This window comes from Myxocyprinus asiaticus, chromosome 9, assembly GCF_019703515.2.
Source record: "Myxocyprinus asiaticus isolate MX2 ecotype Aquarium Trade chromosome 9, UBuf_Myxa_2, whole genome shotgun sequence".
Lineage (NCBI taxonomy): Eukaryota > Metazoa > Chordata > Actinopteri > Cypriniformes > Catostomidae > Myxocyprinus > Myxocyprinus asiaticus.
Window position 1 is genome coordinate 8,927,290 of NC_059352.1, and position 16,122 is coordinate 8,943,411.

General features: G+C 36.1%; 1 protein-coding gene across 2 annotated transcripts in view; it reads right to left on the minus strand.

Annotated features, from left to right (window-relative positions):
• Nucleotides 1-205: 205 nt before the first annotated feature.
• Nucleotides 206-16,122, minus strand: part of LOC127446655 (chemokine-like protein TAFA-2) — a 148,007-nt gene continuing 132,090 nt past the window's right edge. For both annotated transcript variants that reach the window (XM_051707763.1, XM_051707764.1), the window contains exons 3-5: nucleotides 8,419-8,568; nucleotides 5,050-5,174; nucleotides 206-1,718 (exon numbers count right to left, since the gene is read on the minus strand). In XM_051707763.1, the coding sequence (XP_051563723.1) occupies nucleotides 1,707-1,718; nucleotides 5,050-5,174; nucleotides 8,419-8,568 (287 nt within the window). In that variant the 3' untranslated portion in view covers nucleotides 206-1,706. The remainder of the gene's footprint in view (nucleotides 1,719-5,049; nucleotides 5,175-8,418; nucleotides 8,569-16,122) is intronic.

Genomic DNA, 16,122 nt, shown 5'->3' on the forward strand with positions numbered 1-16,122 from the left:
ATGCATGAACTAATGTTAATGAATAGAATCGTATTGCATAGTGATAACAAAATTAAACATGTAGTACAAGTGTAATTAAAATGAAGCAAAATGACCCACAGATGTGTTAGAGTTGGAAGTTATTCAAAATAACTAACATGTTTTTTCTACTTTTGAGGAAATGCAATGCCAGTTTCCACATATGTGTTTGTGGTTGTTGTGCGTCTTGCCTTGAAAGTCATCAATAAATCATATTTGCAACCCATTTTACTTCTGTAATCTGATGTATTTCCAAGTGAAACCGGATATTCAACAAGAAAAAATGTAATGCAGGATTTGATTTTATCCATCAGGAATTGATTGGATTATGAAAAATGGGCATTACTGTACATACCACAATGGATCAAGGTGATTGGAGGGTAGGGGTTGAAAAAGTAAGAGGGATTTGTGATGTCACCAGAAAAGAAATGTAATTTCAAAGGCAGAGCTAGTTATTACATTTTGATGAAAAATTACAAAGACACATTTTTTTTTTATTAGTATTATTATTATTTGGAATAATGGGCACCAATGAAATGTAAACAATAACACCATGTTCTAATCTCTTTTATGTAAAATTGAGTTTTTATCTTAACTGACTACAACAAGTGTTGAGCGACAGGACATTTTCCATTTCAGTTGCCCACCATGAAACCTCACTGGTTTGAAATGTTGCTCCACATACTGTAACTGTACATTAAACATCAAATATGCTTTGATTGGCTGTGATTCTGTCATTCTTCAGAGCAGTTCTGCATTCAGTTTGGACAGACAAATTGCTTGTCATTGGAAACTTTCCACATCGCGCCTGGTTAGGACACGGTGACCGTGCAAGACAAGAAAAGTGCATTTAGACAATAAATAGGGTCAATTTTCATTTCACATTGAATTTAAAAGCAGTTTCTCTTTTATGATTGAAAAAGAACCATTCTTCAAAGTTACGATTGGATGAGATTTCCCATAGAGATACTTTTATTGGAGTTAATACTGACACTTTTACTCAATAGCAGCCACCAAGGCTTTTAAAAACAGACAATAAATCTCTTTGCTATCTTAATTTTCACTGGTCCCATAGTAGACCACTTTAACATTTCATCCATTATTAATAACTGTAATTCTTATCTTTATACTTGCCTCTTGTTTGCACAAGTCCATTTTAAAATGGAGCTGAGTGCTCCAAAACCATACCCAAAAATCATACATCTCACACTGATCAAAAAGTCTGGCCGTAAACGAAAGAAAAAAAATTTTGGCATCAAAGGAGAGGGAACAGAATATTAGTGCCTCCAGAACACGTACGATTTAAGTAGCAAGTGAAACTTTCAAGACCACTTTTCTTCAAAAAGGAAATGTAATCCATAGTTCTGAAATTGTAGAATTTTCTAAACGTATCCACAATCTTGATGATTTTATGGAATATTTATTTTACATGGTGCATGATCTTGTCCAACACTGTTGTTATGAAACAGACAGGAGTTTGGCAGGCCAAACATTGAGGGAGGAAAGAAAAAAAATATTTTCCATGTGCTCAAATGGTCCATTCCAAGCGATATTAGTATTCAAGGTCTAAAAACTTGATATCCATAGTTGTGAAGTAGTCTGAAGTCTTTTATATCTTCATTTCCATTGCTTTGACAAAAAGAAAAAGAAAAAATGTACAGCTAATCCCAAATGTAATAGATCCCAGACTATCGTGTGACCTGAAAAAGAGGAGTACAATTTATTATTTCATAAATGTTTACCTTTTTTTTACGTAAGGTTAGCCGGTATGACGTCATACAACTTGCAATAGTAGAAATGTATCAGCCAGTAGAGATTTTGCTATTCCGTTTAGAATAATTATAGTATTAATAAAAATAACGTATTATCTGATCACTCATAAAATTGTTTTGCGCCATTTAAAACATTTGACAGTATACAACCAGTGTTGGGTAATAGTATTCCACTACAAATGACTAATTATTTCTCTAATATTGTAATCAGATTACTTATCTAATTACTTCATTGAAAAGTAATGAGATTACTAATTTCTTTACTATTAAGTTACTTTCTAAAACACTTTTCCACTCAACAAATTCAAAATAATGTCTATATTTATTCTCTGTTCATTGTTACAAGTCATACACTCTATACAATTTTAATCATAGCACCCACTTCTAGTTATCAGCATGTCTAAAATGTTAAATGTGGGATGTCAACTTTGGACTAAATATTATAACACTTCAATATATGTTATCATAAGACAACAACAGCAACCACAGAGTTCAAGCAAATTATCTCTTGAACTTCAAAACCTCCTACAATATAAAAATGAAAAAAATCGTCTAAGGCATAAGGTGTTAGTACGGAGATTGACACATGCTCACACAGGCACGCTGTATCGTCACTTACAAGCGTCATTAACCACACCACCAGTATGAGTTTAACAGCTGTAGCTTGAAATAGTGAGGCAGCACACTAAGGGACCGGAGCTGTGAGATCAACTGAATCTGAGAGGGTTTAGTATGCAAGTCTGGTCCTGTTCCAGATCTGTAGCACAAAAGAAGGGCTCAGGGGCCAGGGGTAGGGCAGGTCTCTATGGCTGTAGATGAGGCCAGACAGGCCGACTGCTATGGGAAACCCAGTGTAATCTACACCTTCAGGTCATCGCCAGCAGGCAGCCGGAGGACAAGCTGAGGAAGCGGAAAGGTGTTCTGGACACCTTCTCCTACACTTGACTGGAAATGCGATAGAAATTTTGGGTGGGCGAGTTCAGACCAAGCAACTGAGATTTGTTCAAATTTAGGCTAATATAGAGGAAAGAGGGCAGGAAGTGCCTGGAGATACAGTGGGGTCTAAAATACTGAGACCACATAGAAGGATTTTTTATTTTTATTTATTTAAACCTGCTGGTGCTGAACTAACATGGATCATCAGGTTCTGTGGAGTCCATGCAAGCTCTTTTATTTGCTGTCATTAATAATAACAATAATAATCATCTTTATTTTCATATATTGCCTTTAAGGTCGCTCCTCAAGGTGCTTTACATAGGATAAAACAACATATATAAAAAATTAAAAGAAAAGAAAATAATAAAATGTACACAATATAAACATGTATATATATCAAAAGATAATTAACAGAATTATATAACAGAACAGAAAATATAAAAGCAATCAAAGCAAATGGGGACATGCATGTAACAAATAATGAAACATTCTACAATTAATGTACATTTGTCAATTCAACTTTTCACTAAAATTGTTATACTCATAATATAATCTGTAATAAAAATGTTGTATTGAAATAAATGTGTATTAAAAATGAAAAGTAGATGCATTTTCACTAATTGCCTCATACTTTTGGACCCCATTATATACTAAAATGGACTCTGGATAAAATATTCAATTTGATTACATTAGTTTGATTTTGATTTCTGTTTGTTTACATTTGGAATTTTTAGTAATACAAGCTAATAATGGTAAAAAAAATATATATATATATATATATATATATATATATATATATATATATATGAATGCATCTCATTGAATTGAAATGCTATTTGTGATTACATATACTGTATTTTACAGAAACCTGAAAGTCAACCAAAAAATTAGTATCTCGAATATATATTTAAAACAAGAAAAAGTATATGAATATGTGGCCTCACGGTCATTACATACCACATACAGATAAAACTATTGCATGGCAAAGTCATTTTAAATGCGTCAATTGTCCATTTTATCTTGATAAAACATGATAATCCAATCGAGAGCATTGCTACAAAGTTTAAACTAGCCCTTAATAAATGTTCTGTTTTCTATAATCTAACCTCTGATGCCATAATCAGATAGATTACAACCTTCCCATCATGCCCTATTCTTCTCTGGGATCTCCTTCCTGCAGTTGTATGCATGCCTATGTGCATGAACAGGGGCCTGGAGGCCCCCAAAATCAAGTGCAGATTGAGAGAAGCTCCCAACACCTCAGCGGTCTGCCTGCTGTTGACGTGAGTGCAGTATTATGAATTATTAATCATGCTAAAGTAAAAAGAGGTCTGCCTCACACAGTCCACCTCTGCCCTATGAATAATGGAGGACTCGACTCAAGCGCAGGTATTTGGTGAGTCAAAGCTCTCAGCCTGATGGATGGCTACAAGCCCAGTGTGTCAACGGTACATATGCAGGCACTCGCAAACGCAGCGGCAAACATAAAAACAATAACTCGCATTAACCTGCGGAAGTGCTTCACTGCCCCTGCATTGACTTTCCAAAATGTAATACCACATTGTGTTTCTTTTGTCTGGGCTCTTTTTTTTTTTTTTTTTTTTTTTCACAAAAAAAGGTTGTACAGGGTCCCAGATTGTGTTTTATTTAAGAGGAATGTCAAATAACTGTACAACTAACAACCTGAAAGGTTGACAGTTTTCCGAAAGCAAGGCAGAAAGCTGGTCCATTCTGTAGAAGAATGGAAGCAATCAGTAACAATAGTTAATAAAAGGTCTTTTTTAATGTTGGGCAAAAACATAAAAGGAAAATTAGCTCATTTTGAGATTATCTGCATCGAATGATAATCATGTCCAATCCCTTGTGTAAATTGTAAAATTGGATAATACACATTTTCTGTTTTCTGGAGATAAACAAAAAACAAAACATGAAATGAAATTAAATGATCCAACCTAGTCCACCCTGTTCTCTTAAACTGCTTTGGCCATTGAAAAACTCATAAAAATCAACCTCTATTCTTTAATTCATTTAAGAATAAGTGGATTATGGTACTTGTTGACATAAACTTTTTTCACACTGCACCAATTAAATCCAATAAAATAATTTAAATCTGATCTTTATGAATAATTAGATTGCTCTTTTGATCTTTGCTTCCTGAGCAAATCCATTGTTAATCCCAACCCTACTAAATCTTGAATTTGTTTTTACAGTCTGACAGTTATGGCAGAAGTATTGAAACATAGTCAAACAGGGCGTCTAAATATGGTGTTGATATTATCATGACTGATATAATGATATACTGTAATTGGATTGTCTCTCTCACCTTGGTCGTCTTGACTTTGCTTCCTGTGCTGCAGCTCCAGCCTTTAAGATCCGGCAACACCTTACACTCCTCACCATCCATGCATGGTTGCATCTGACACCACCACTTCTGTGCTACTATAGAAGCTGGATTCAAGAGACAGGAAGTGTGAGAGGAAAAGGAGAAGAGAGAAATGAAGAGAAATAGAAAGAAAGAAAGAAAGAGAAACAGGAAGAGAGAGAGGAGGAGAGTAGGGAAATAGGAAGAGAGAAGGAATAAAAAGATAGGAAGAGAGAGAGAGGAAAATGGAAAGACAGAAAGGAAGAAAGAGAGGAAGAGAAACAGGAAGCGAGAAATGGAGAGGAAGAGGAAATAGGAAGGTAGCGGCAATAAAAGAGAGAGAGGAGGAGAGAGAGGAAATAGGAAGAGAGAGACAGGAAGACAGGAAGAGAGAAAGAGAAGAAGAGAGACCACAAGAAGGACAGGAAGAAAGAGAGAGAGAGAGAGAGAGAGAGAGAGAGAGAGAGAGCAAGAAGAAAGAAAAAGGGAGAGAAAGGGAAGACAGAAAAGAATAGAGAGAGAGAGGAAGAGCGGAAGAAAGGAAGAGGATGAGAAAAGAAAGAGAGAGAGCGGGAAAGAGAAATAAAGAGGAAGATAAAAGGAAATGAATGAGATGAAGAGTGAAGAAAGAAAGAAAGAAAGAAAGAAAGAAAGAAAGAAAGAAAGAAAGAAAGAAAGAAAGGAAAACGGTAGGGAGACCAGAAGAAATACAGGAAGAGAGAAAGGAAGAGGATGAGAGACAGGAAAATAGGAAGAGAAACATTAAGGGAGAACGAGAAAAAGAGAAAGGAAATAGGAAAACAGAAAGAAAGAGAGGAAGAGAAACAGGCAGAGAGAAAAGGAAGACAGAAAGTAAGAGAGAAAGTACAGGCAGAAAGAAAGAAAGAAAGAAAGAAAGAAAGAAAGAAAGTCAGACAGGATGGGAGAAATGTAGAAAGAACAGAAGAGTGAGAGGAAGACAGACAGGAAGAGAGAGAAAAAGGAAATTTCAACACTTCATTCACTCTGTGGGAACTGCCAATATGGGAAAGAAACATCCAAAATCACCACCTATCCAGTATTTTGAAGGATGAGGCAATGAAGATTGAGAGGAGCAGAAAACCTCAAAACATCTCACTCTCATCCACCGTCAAAAGAAATGACCCCCCCCCCCCCCTCTCTCTCTCTCTCTCTCTCTCTCTCTCTCAAAAACATTGATGCTGGTGAAGGAAGGAGTCTTTGATTCCAGGCTGACGGTTTGAATCCATCAATCCATTGTGGGCTCAGTGCCTGCTGTATGTCTTCGGGGATAAAGGTCTACCTTCATGTCAAGATGTCTTGTGGTCAGGGAGATTGGCACAATATTGAGGGTTAAGGAGAATCAAGAAGAAGAGGGTAGACACAGTCAGGCTTTCACCTTCTATTTTTAATTTGGAGCAGAGAGTAAGTTTGTGAGGCTATAAACTTTTAAAGACCCCATGACATCAAAATTAAAGTTTTGTGGCTTTTAATTCACATCTATTAGCTTTGTGGCCATCTACATTTTAAAGTTGCACATATCCTACATGCATATACAGCATATGCTAACTTTTATCAGATATACACGTGTACAGTCATTCTCTTCCAGGCATATAGACAAAAAGTATGCCTACCCCTAATACCACGTGCAACTAGCAATAGCAAACTAGGCTTTAAAGGATAATTGCTACATCTGACAGCTTTCTACAAGTGCTTCTTTGACAATGCATTGTGCATGTTTTAATACAAAAATATGGCATAAAAAGCATTAAAATGACTTTCGGCTTTAATTTTAGCGGGGTTTTGTCCTCATATAGCAGATAGAATCATGCGTTATTGTCTTGACGTTCAGTAGAGGGTGGCAGGGCTTGTCAGATACATTAGAGGGCAGAAAAGAGGATCAGAATCAATTGACCTGTCCAGTGATGGAGGCTGTTGACATGTTATTAGACAAGCAGCCCACACTTCAGTCCAGTTCACAGCAGGATGATGGTGTCACACTCAGACAGACCCTGACTTTGCAGTGACAGCACAGAGAGATGAGATGGAGATAAAGATGGGCGGATACACTTTAAAAATGAACAGGCCACTTTATATTGATAATTTGATTTAGGAGCATTCATTTTTAGAATGATAAAATGGACAATTTAGGGACAAAAGCACAGACTTTGCACTTTTTTGTTTTTAATTCACATTAAACAAAGACCAACAACTGAGAAACTACCATATTTCTATAGACATATATCATGGCAATACAATTTGTTAACTTGTACCACGGTATTACCATGTTTCTATAGACATACAGAATACCATGACAATACCATGTTTTTTTTTTGTTTTTTTTGTTTTTTGTTGTTGTTGTTGTTGTTTTTACCATGGTATTCACTGAAGAATCTTGGAGTATTGTGTAAATACCATGATACATGAATATGGTAATCATTAATTAACATGGTATATAATTTGGTATTAACATTTTGTGCCATCACTGTGCCATGGTATCACCACAGAACATTTTGTAAAGGATCTCTTCTACAAAAAGGATTGGTTTCTTTTTAATTAAAAATGCCTTTGGTTGGTGTAATAAAGTTAATAACTGTTCTGAAAAAATACAGGCAGCTCCAACAATAAAATTAAAAAAGCATCTTAAATAAATGTGCAATTGTTGAAGAAAATAACAGATTTAAGTATATATAAAGTATAAATAATTATACTTAAAATTTATAAATAAATGTATTATATAAATGTTTATATATTTTATTGTGATAGAAAGCTTGTACATTTCTAAATAGTATATTTTATGTACTATATATTTAATATTATTTTCTATGTAAAATATATAAATAAAAGTATAATATAAATGTGAATTTATTTTTATTGTGAATTAAATTTTTGTATAGTATATATATATATAAAACTAGTTTTTAGTACTCATTTACTATTACTATATATTTTTATATAACAGTTTTATATATTATAGGTTAATATATATTTTTAAAATACTGTATATGTTTACTATTATTTACTATTGCTACTGACAAAAAATATTTTTAAGATTTACACATTTCAATTTAAAAACAAATTTCCATCAAATATATCTGATTAATCTTTAAAATAATATTCTAAGATTAATCATTTAATTTTATTAAAGATTATACAATTACATTTGATGGAAAGTTATGAAATTCAAATCCGTACATCTAAAAAAAACGGGGGGTTTTGAGTCTTATTTATACACATCTACAATTACATATAGCTTTATAATACCAGACACACAATAAAACACAAACACACACACACACATACAAACAAACAAACAAACTAAAACAATCTTACCATCCACACAGGAAGGAGCTGCTCTTGTTGTCCCAGCAACCTGCCCAGGAAAGCAAGAGCACTTGACAGTTTGGGAACGCTCCTCGATTTTGTTCTTGTTACAGCAGCGGTGGGCTGCAATGACCTCACAGGTCCCCGCTTTGACATGCACTGAGGAAAAACAACAAGGACACAAAGTCTATTAAAATCAACCATCTGTTTCAACTTCCTCTCGCCAACAGAGGAAACAATGAGACACTAACGCATAATCTGTTGCTTGCAGTGCTTCCATGAGATAACTGCTTTTGTAAATTAAACAAATGCAATGCAAGCCCTTTGATTTGAGTCAGGCCACAAATCAGACAAAAATAAAATGTGATCACGCGGGATGCATTTCATGTTTCCCTTTGGTAATTATAAGTAAAATGGTTAATTGATACTCGTAGCCCTTCAAGCATCTAGGAGGGTCCTTCAAGCAATGTATTAATTCCTTTGTTTGTTTGTTTGTTTGTTTATCTTTCACCTCTGACTGTACAACAGTGGATATAAACATTATTTAGCATATAAAAGTCTGTATTTACACATCATATTGAATATAGGAGGTACAAAAAAGTATCAAAACATTTTGAAAGTATAAGTATACCTTTCAAAGCAGCCTTAATTGCATTGGTAAAGATTTTCAATTTAAGACTTGAGTTAAAAATTGACTGAAAAAGGGGGCCTCCATTTTCCCATTAGCTGGCCAATCTCAAAATCTCATCAACAACATTAAAAACATTTGCCTCCAATCAATAAAGAGCCTTTAACGTGCGCACAAAAGGGTCTGTCGAGCGGCGGGCCGATTGAGGGCTTGGAAAAGAAAACAGAGATTTAGCGATGCAAACGCTAGCAGGTGAAGGGCTGAACCTCCTTTGTGTGATTATCTGTCAGCCCAAACACCGCAGGGCCAAAGTTAATTTCAGAAAGTTTAAGCGGATGCAAATTGAATATTCAATGGTGGAGTTTGTTCCAACAGCTTATAGAAAATGATTGCTTTGACTCACTCAATATGCTTTAGCGCATTTGTTTGTGTATCTTCTAACCACATGACTGGTAAAAATCTATAAGAAAAACAAACTGGGGTGGGCAACTCAACAAGGTGGCGTAGCAGTTAAGATTTATACCTGAAAACTGGGTTTACTTACAGTTCTTGGAACTTGAATGGTAGAGCTACAGTAGCAACACCAAAGTCATGGGTTTGATTCCCAGGGAACACACAAACTGATAAAACGTGTACCTTGCGGGTTCGTGCATAAATGTTTTGAACTTTTAATTTAGCTATTCATCCAAAGTATATCCCACAAAATGTTAAACAATTAAGATATTTCATATACAGTATATGGACAGATTTCTTATATGTACAGTATATACACCGATCAGCCACAACATTAAAACCGCCTGCCTAATATTGTGTAGGTCCCCCTCATGCCGCCAAAACAGCACCAACCCGCATCTCAGAATAGCATTCTGAGATGATACAGTATTCTTCTCACCACAATTGTACAGAGCGGTTATCTGAGTTACCGTAGACTTTGTCAGTTTGAACCAGTCTGGCCATTCTCTGTTGACCTCTCTCATCAACAAGGCATTATCGTCCATAGAACTACCGCTCACTGGATGTTTTTTGTTTTTGGCACCATTCTGAGTAAATTCTAGAGACTGTTGTGTGTGCAAATCCCAGGAGATCAGCAGTTACAGAAATACTCAAACCAGCCCATTCAGCACCAACAATCATCCATGCGATTATCTAATCAGCCAAACGTGTGGCAGCAGTGCAGTGCATAAAATCATGTAGATACAGGTCAGGAGCTTCAGTTAATATTCACATCAACCATCAGAATGGGGAAAAAATTTGATCTCAGAGATTTGGACCGTGGCATGATTGTTGGTGTCAGATGGGCTGGTTTGAATATTTCTGTAACTGCTGATTTCCTGGGATTTTCATGCACAACAGTCTCTAGAATTTACTCAGAATGGTGCCAAAAACAAAAAACATCCAGTGAGCGGCAGTTCTGTGGATGGAAACGCCTTTATAACAGGTTCGAGGAATGAGGAAGCGGGAGACAGCGAATCCAACTCGAAGGTAAATTTTTCTTCACATACAAAAACACATTCGCTTGCTGCATAATGGTAAAGCTTCACAAATAACACTCAAACACTATATATGTGACTGGCAGTGGCCAACACACTCAAAGCTTCAGCTGGGCTCTCTCCCTCACCCTGAGGTCTGGCCCCTTTTATTTCCCCCGTCTCTCACTGTGAACAAAGAAACAGCAATAACCAGAAATTAATCTCAGGTGAAATCCCTTACCTCTTCCTCTCTCCCCAGATGAACTTTCGGCCATGCCCTCGCCTATACAGCCTTGTTGATGAGAGAGGTCAACAGAGAATGGCCAGACTGGTTCGAACTGACAAAATCTATGGTAACTCAGATAACCGCTCTGTACAATTGTGGTGAGAAGAATATAATCTCAGAATGCTATTCTGAGATGCGGGTTGGCACTGTTTTGACAGCACGAGGGGGACCTACACAGTATTAGGCAGGTGGTTTTAATGTTGTGGCTAATCTGTGTATATACATTAGGTATTAATAATTGGGTGATAGAATAATGACAGAATATGTGTACTCTTGATGAATATTATTTTTATTATACAATAGGCATAGTAAATATCATTGCCTAGCACATCATATAATAATTTAGTTGATGTTTAGCTTAACATGTATATTAATCCCACTGTGTTTTGTTGAGGTATTGTATGTTTTCTATACTGAAAAAACCTTCAATAAAATCGTTTTAAAACATGTGTACCTTGAATGCACAATAAGTCACTTTGTATAAATGTATCTCCAAACTCAATAAATGTAAATGATTGTCAGTGTGCAAGCTAGAAAACTAGCATTTAATTTTGGCAGCAAAAAATGTACAGTTCCTATGTTTGGCACTAATCAAAATGTGTTCCTTGACACAAGGTCAAGCTGAAATTTAATCAAATTAACAGAACAAAGAAAGTGTAATGCTCATGGAACACAATGTTTTTTGGCATAGATCAGCACACATCAGATCCGATACCAGAAATGAAAGTGTCACAGAAAGCACCACAAAATGTCTTGTTTGCTTTAGAAATTGCATTTTTCATGCCACATGATTTTTTTTATGACACTTTCGTTTAGGTTTAAGGTTCAGGGTAGGAAGGTCAGTTGATTTTTTAAAACTTGATTACCCTTAAAAGCCTTGATACGATAATTAACCATGTAATATGCAAAAATGTCTCCACATTTATGTAAATTTCTAAACTCTCAAGTGTTTGCTCCATAGCAAAAAATACTAATTCACTGTAAAGTGATTTCAATGTTTGTTTTTAATATCATGAATGTCTGGGCACAAGATATATTAAATGAAAAAAAATAAGTAAACAATACTTTGAGAAAAGTGCTTTATTAAAACACTCACATTAGGGGACATTCACTCCCAATATGTACTTGCTCTAAAAAACTAGATGCAGCACAAGAAATAGAACAGAACATACATGTCTCGAGACGTGTTCTTAAAACTTTAAGTTCTTTTTAACTTGACACGGCATCCAAAAAACACGCCGCTTCTGAGCGAGGCGCACCACAATGGTCAAAGTTATCTGTCTAGCACGTTCACAACAAAATACAACAGAAAAACAGCGCAGATGGACGCAAAGAATGCGTTTGGTGTGAATGGCCCCTTAGCCTGTTATGCTCGTAATGGATTTGTATCAGAGTGATCTTGGAACGAAAAACCCGAAACCTGCTCCTCGTTCCAGGCAAAATCTCTGCTCCCCATTCTACTTAAATTTTTAGCACTCAAATATACTGTTGGAAAGCTTTTCACTGGATAGCTTCATTATTAAAACACATTATATTAGGGGCCGTTCACACCAAACGCATCCTTGCACTAAAAAAGCTAGACAAAGTGCAGTGAATAGAACAGAATGCAGGTTTCTCAAGACATGTTTTTAAAAGTTGAATTTCTTTTAACTTGAAACGGTGTCTATAAAACGCAGTGCTCCTGCGTGAGATGCTGAAAAAAAGCGAGACAAGGCACAACAGTCAAATATATCCGTCTAGTGCATGTTAAGGTATAAAAACAATTGACAGCACAAACGGATGTTAAAACAGGTGTGGTGTGAATGGCTCCTTAGCCCGTTGTGCTCGTGACGGAGTGGTACGAAGCAATCTTGGAGTATAAAATCCGAAACCCGCTCCTTGCTCCAGGCAAAAACTCTGCTCCCTGCTCTACTTCACTTTTTAGCACTCACATACTTGAGCCGTGGAAAAGCTTTTCACTGGATTTATTTAAAACACTCACATTAGGGGCCATTCATACGGAACACGTCCTTGCGCTAAAAAAAACCTACATGCAACGAAACGAAACATAACAAACAAAATGCAGGTACAGAGCCCCTTAGAGGACAGGGCAAAAAAAAAAATTCTGAAGTTGTTTTGTGTGCCCTCGCAATATGTTTTGCATTTCCTCACAATAGTTTGCATTCCCTCGCAATAAGTTTTAAGTGCCCCCGCAATAGTTTTGCATTCACTCGCAATAAATTTACCATGGTTTTACAATAGTAACCATATTTTGACCTTGATATCTGAGGTAAAACCATATTAATAATACAGGAAAATTTAAAATATGGTAATAAAAATCATAATTTTGTGGTTATTATGGTTTTACTACAAATCCCATTGTATCTGTAATAAAACTATAGTAACCACAAGGATAATGTTTTTAAAGGTTGAAGTTCTTTTAAACTTAACATGGCATCTAAAAAATGCGACGCTGAAAAACAGCGAGGCTCGCCACAACGGTCAAAGAAGAGCAACGAGCACATGTTGACATAGAAAAGCATGCTCGTAACATAGTGGTATCAGAGCGATCTTGAAGCGAAAAAAAACGCAGACAAACTTTTCCAGACATAATAACCTAACTCCGCTTCCCTGCTCCACTTCCGCACTTCAACACTTACTCTTGCCGTGGGAAATCTTTTCTCTGGATATCTTCATTCATTAAACTGCAGGAACAGGTTGGCAGGCGCTGGAGTAACAGTATGAACTACTGATTAAACCATAACCCTTTCAACCAAGGTTATAAACAAGCCAAACAAACCTATAGGCAACATGAGTGTGTAGTACATGAGCAATTGGCTTCTGTGAAGATTAAGTGGACAATGTTAGCAAGGTGCCCCAGGACCAATAAAGGGAATCAAATAGCTACGTCTTGGCTCTATATACCCTACTGATGCGAAACCATTTTCAAGAAGGTGTTCTGGGCATCTGTGCAAAATTTCCATGGACTATGCAATAGCAGCGATCGAAACGTTTCACTTAAAGTGTTCAGGCTGGTCATCTTGCAGAATCAGGGAATGTCTACCTCAGCAGCAGGCAACAGTAATGGAAGCTGGTATGTCTCTTAGGTACTGCTTTCAACGCCACAATCACTTGCATTGATCCCGGATTGTCAAGTGCCTTCATGGAAGGATGGAAGGACGATGAATACATCTAACGCAGTTAATGTTATTTAAATCTATTTATCTTTGATGTTATTTGTAAACATGATAATAAATGACAGCTAAAACAACATGCACTGCCCCAAAAAGCATTCTAACTAGAGCTGTCAAAATTAACGAACGTAAATGATTAATTAAAAAGTGTAACGCGTTAATTTTTCTTAATCGCAATTAACACATTTACTGTTAATAAAGCATTAACCAGCATAAACACTGGCAGAAACTTTGCAATGTGTCCACCCAGAGTCATGACACTGACACACATGCCACAAACACACACAGCAGTGATTCAGTGTCAGTGATAAAGTGTTGAGGAAAAGAGCTCTTAACGCAATTTGTTGTACAAAACAAGCCTAGATGGAACTTGTGGCAGAAATCAAGTATTTTTCAGTCTAAGGAAGGCGTATTTTAATTAACACTGAACTATTACCAAAATGCAGAATGAGACATGTTTGTCTGCAAGCGCTTTTCGTGTGGAGTTCAAAGCGGCGCTTGACGCTGGTGCTGACACCCTGACGCAAACGCGGCTTCCTGATTGCTGTAACAAAGCATATAGCCACAGTCTGCCGGCTGATTAAAATAAGAGATTTAATGCCCATTGAAATCAATATGCATCCTATGTGGGGACTAGTTCTTTCAATTAGTCAAACTCCCACTTTTTTGGGGAAACGTTTACTGTTACTTGAATTGGTGCTATTTTAGTGCATTTCTATCTTTATACTGTGGAAGGCTTTGTTTGGAAAATGTTAATAAAGTATTATATTGTTACATGTTGTTTTGTTTTCTTTCCTTAGAAGGAAATAAATGCATTTTTACAGGAAAATAAGTATATTTAGAGTCAAATTTCAGTACATTCAAAACCTGCGATTAACTATGAAAAATGATGCGATTAACCGTTACAAATTTTAATCGACAGACAGCACTAATTTGAACACTTTTGGACACTTATGACACACTTAAAAGTGTATACAAATTTAATTGCATTACTTAAAATATCAAACCAAGTGGCATCTGAAACATAAGATGCTATCCTAGCAGAGAACTGTGGACATATTCTACAAATGTTTGACAACCAGAAAGTGCCCAAATACTTCTCATCTTAATGTTGACAGTTGTTTTGCTTGAAAAGTATGATTGTGCTGTTTTTCTTCAAAATAAATGCCACTTGTTTTGCTGTTTCATTATCTTATGCAATGAGATGTCTACATTTTTATTATGAATAGTGTGGCTTAAGTGTCCAAATATTTTGGGGGCTACTGGTGAGAAAATTATACATTACAAAAAAAAAAAAAAAAAAAAAAAAAACAACAACAGCAAAAACCTTTCCAAACAAATTCAAGCCAAACATATGGGTTTTCCAACTGCCCCAAAATTCTGTCAGGCAATGACAAACATATGGTTATTTCACAGGATTTGCAAATGTTGCTGGCACTTGTCAGATGTGGTTAGGATCTAAGAGTCTCCATGCAGTTTCTCATTAATGCGAGTTAAAGGGTAAAATCATCCAACATTGTGATGTGTGACATTCTCCACAAGGGTAAAGGCCATTTTAAAAATAAAACAGAACAGATTGCTGCCTCAGATGCAAGTATGAGCATTAAGCAGGCGTTGTTTTCCCCTTGCGCCTTAATTTTTTGCTTTTGCAGTCTGCCATTGATAGTCTTTTTGGAGCTGAGCACTTCTTTTCTCCAAATAGTCAGCGAACATATTGATGAATAACCAAATACGTAGAGAGAAAATATCTAAAATGATCCTGCTAAGCTCCTATTGAATTAGCATTACACAGCTACTAGCTGCTTAGCTGCATCAGAGAGGTGACAGATTTCATTTTCACAAAACTGTTATTCAAAGCTTCTTTTCCACCTTGTAACACAGTGATAGAGAGGTTGAATGAGAATTGAAGAGTGCTGTACTTAACCGCTAAAGCAAACGATGCCTAATATTGCTCAATAGTTCAGATAAAATGTAGTAAACAAAATACTGAACCATCATTGGCTGAGGACACATCACAATAGGTACTGTGTTGCCATTCTAAACAAAAGCATAAAGGGATAATCTATATTTGTCAAAAATGGAGGGTCGTTATTTGTCGAGCAACAAATGCCCATAAGCAATAGCAATGCCTCTTCATATCTTATACTGTATGTTTCA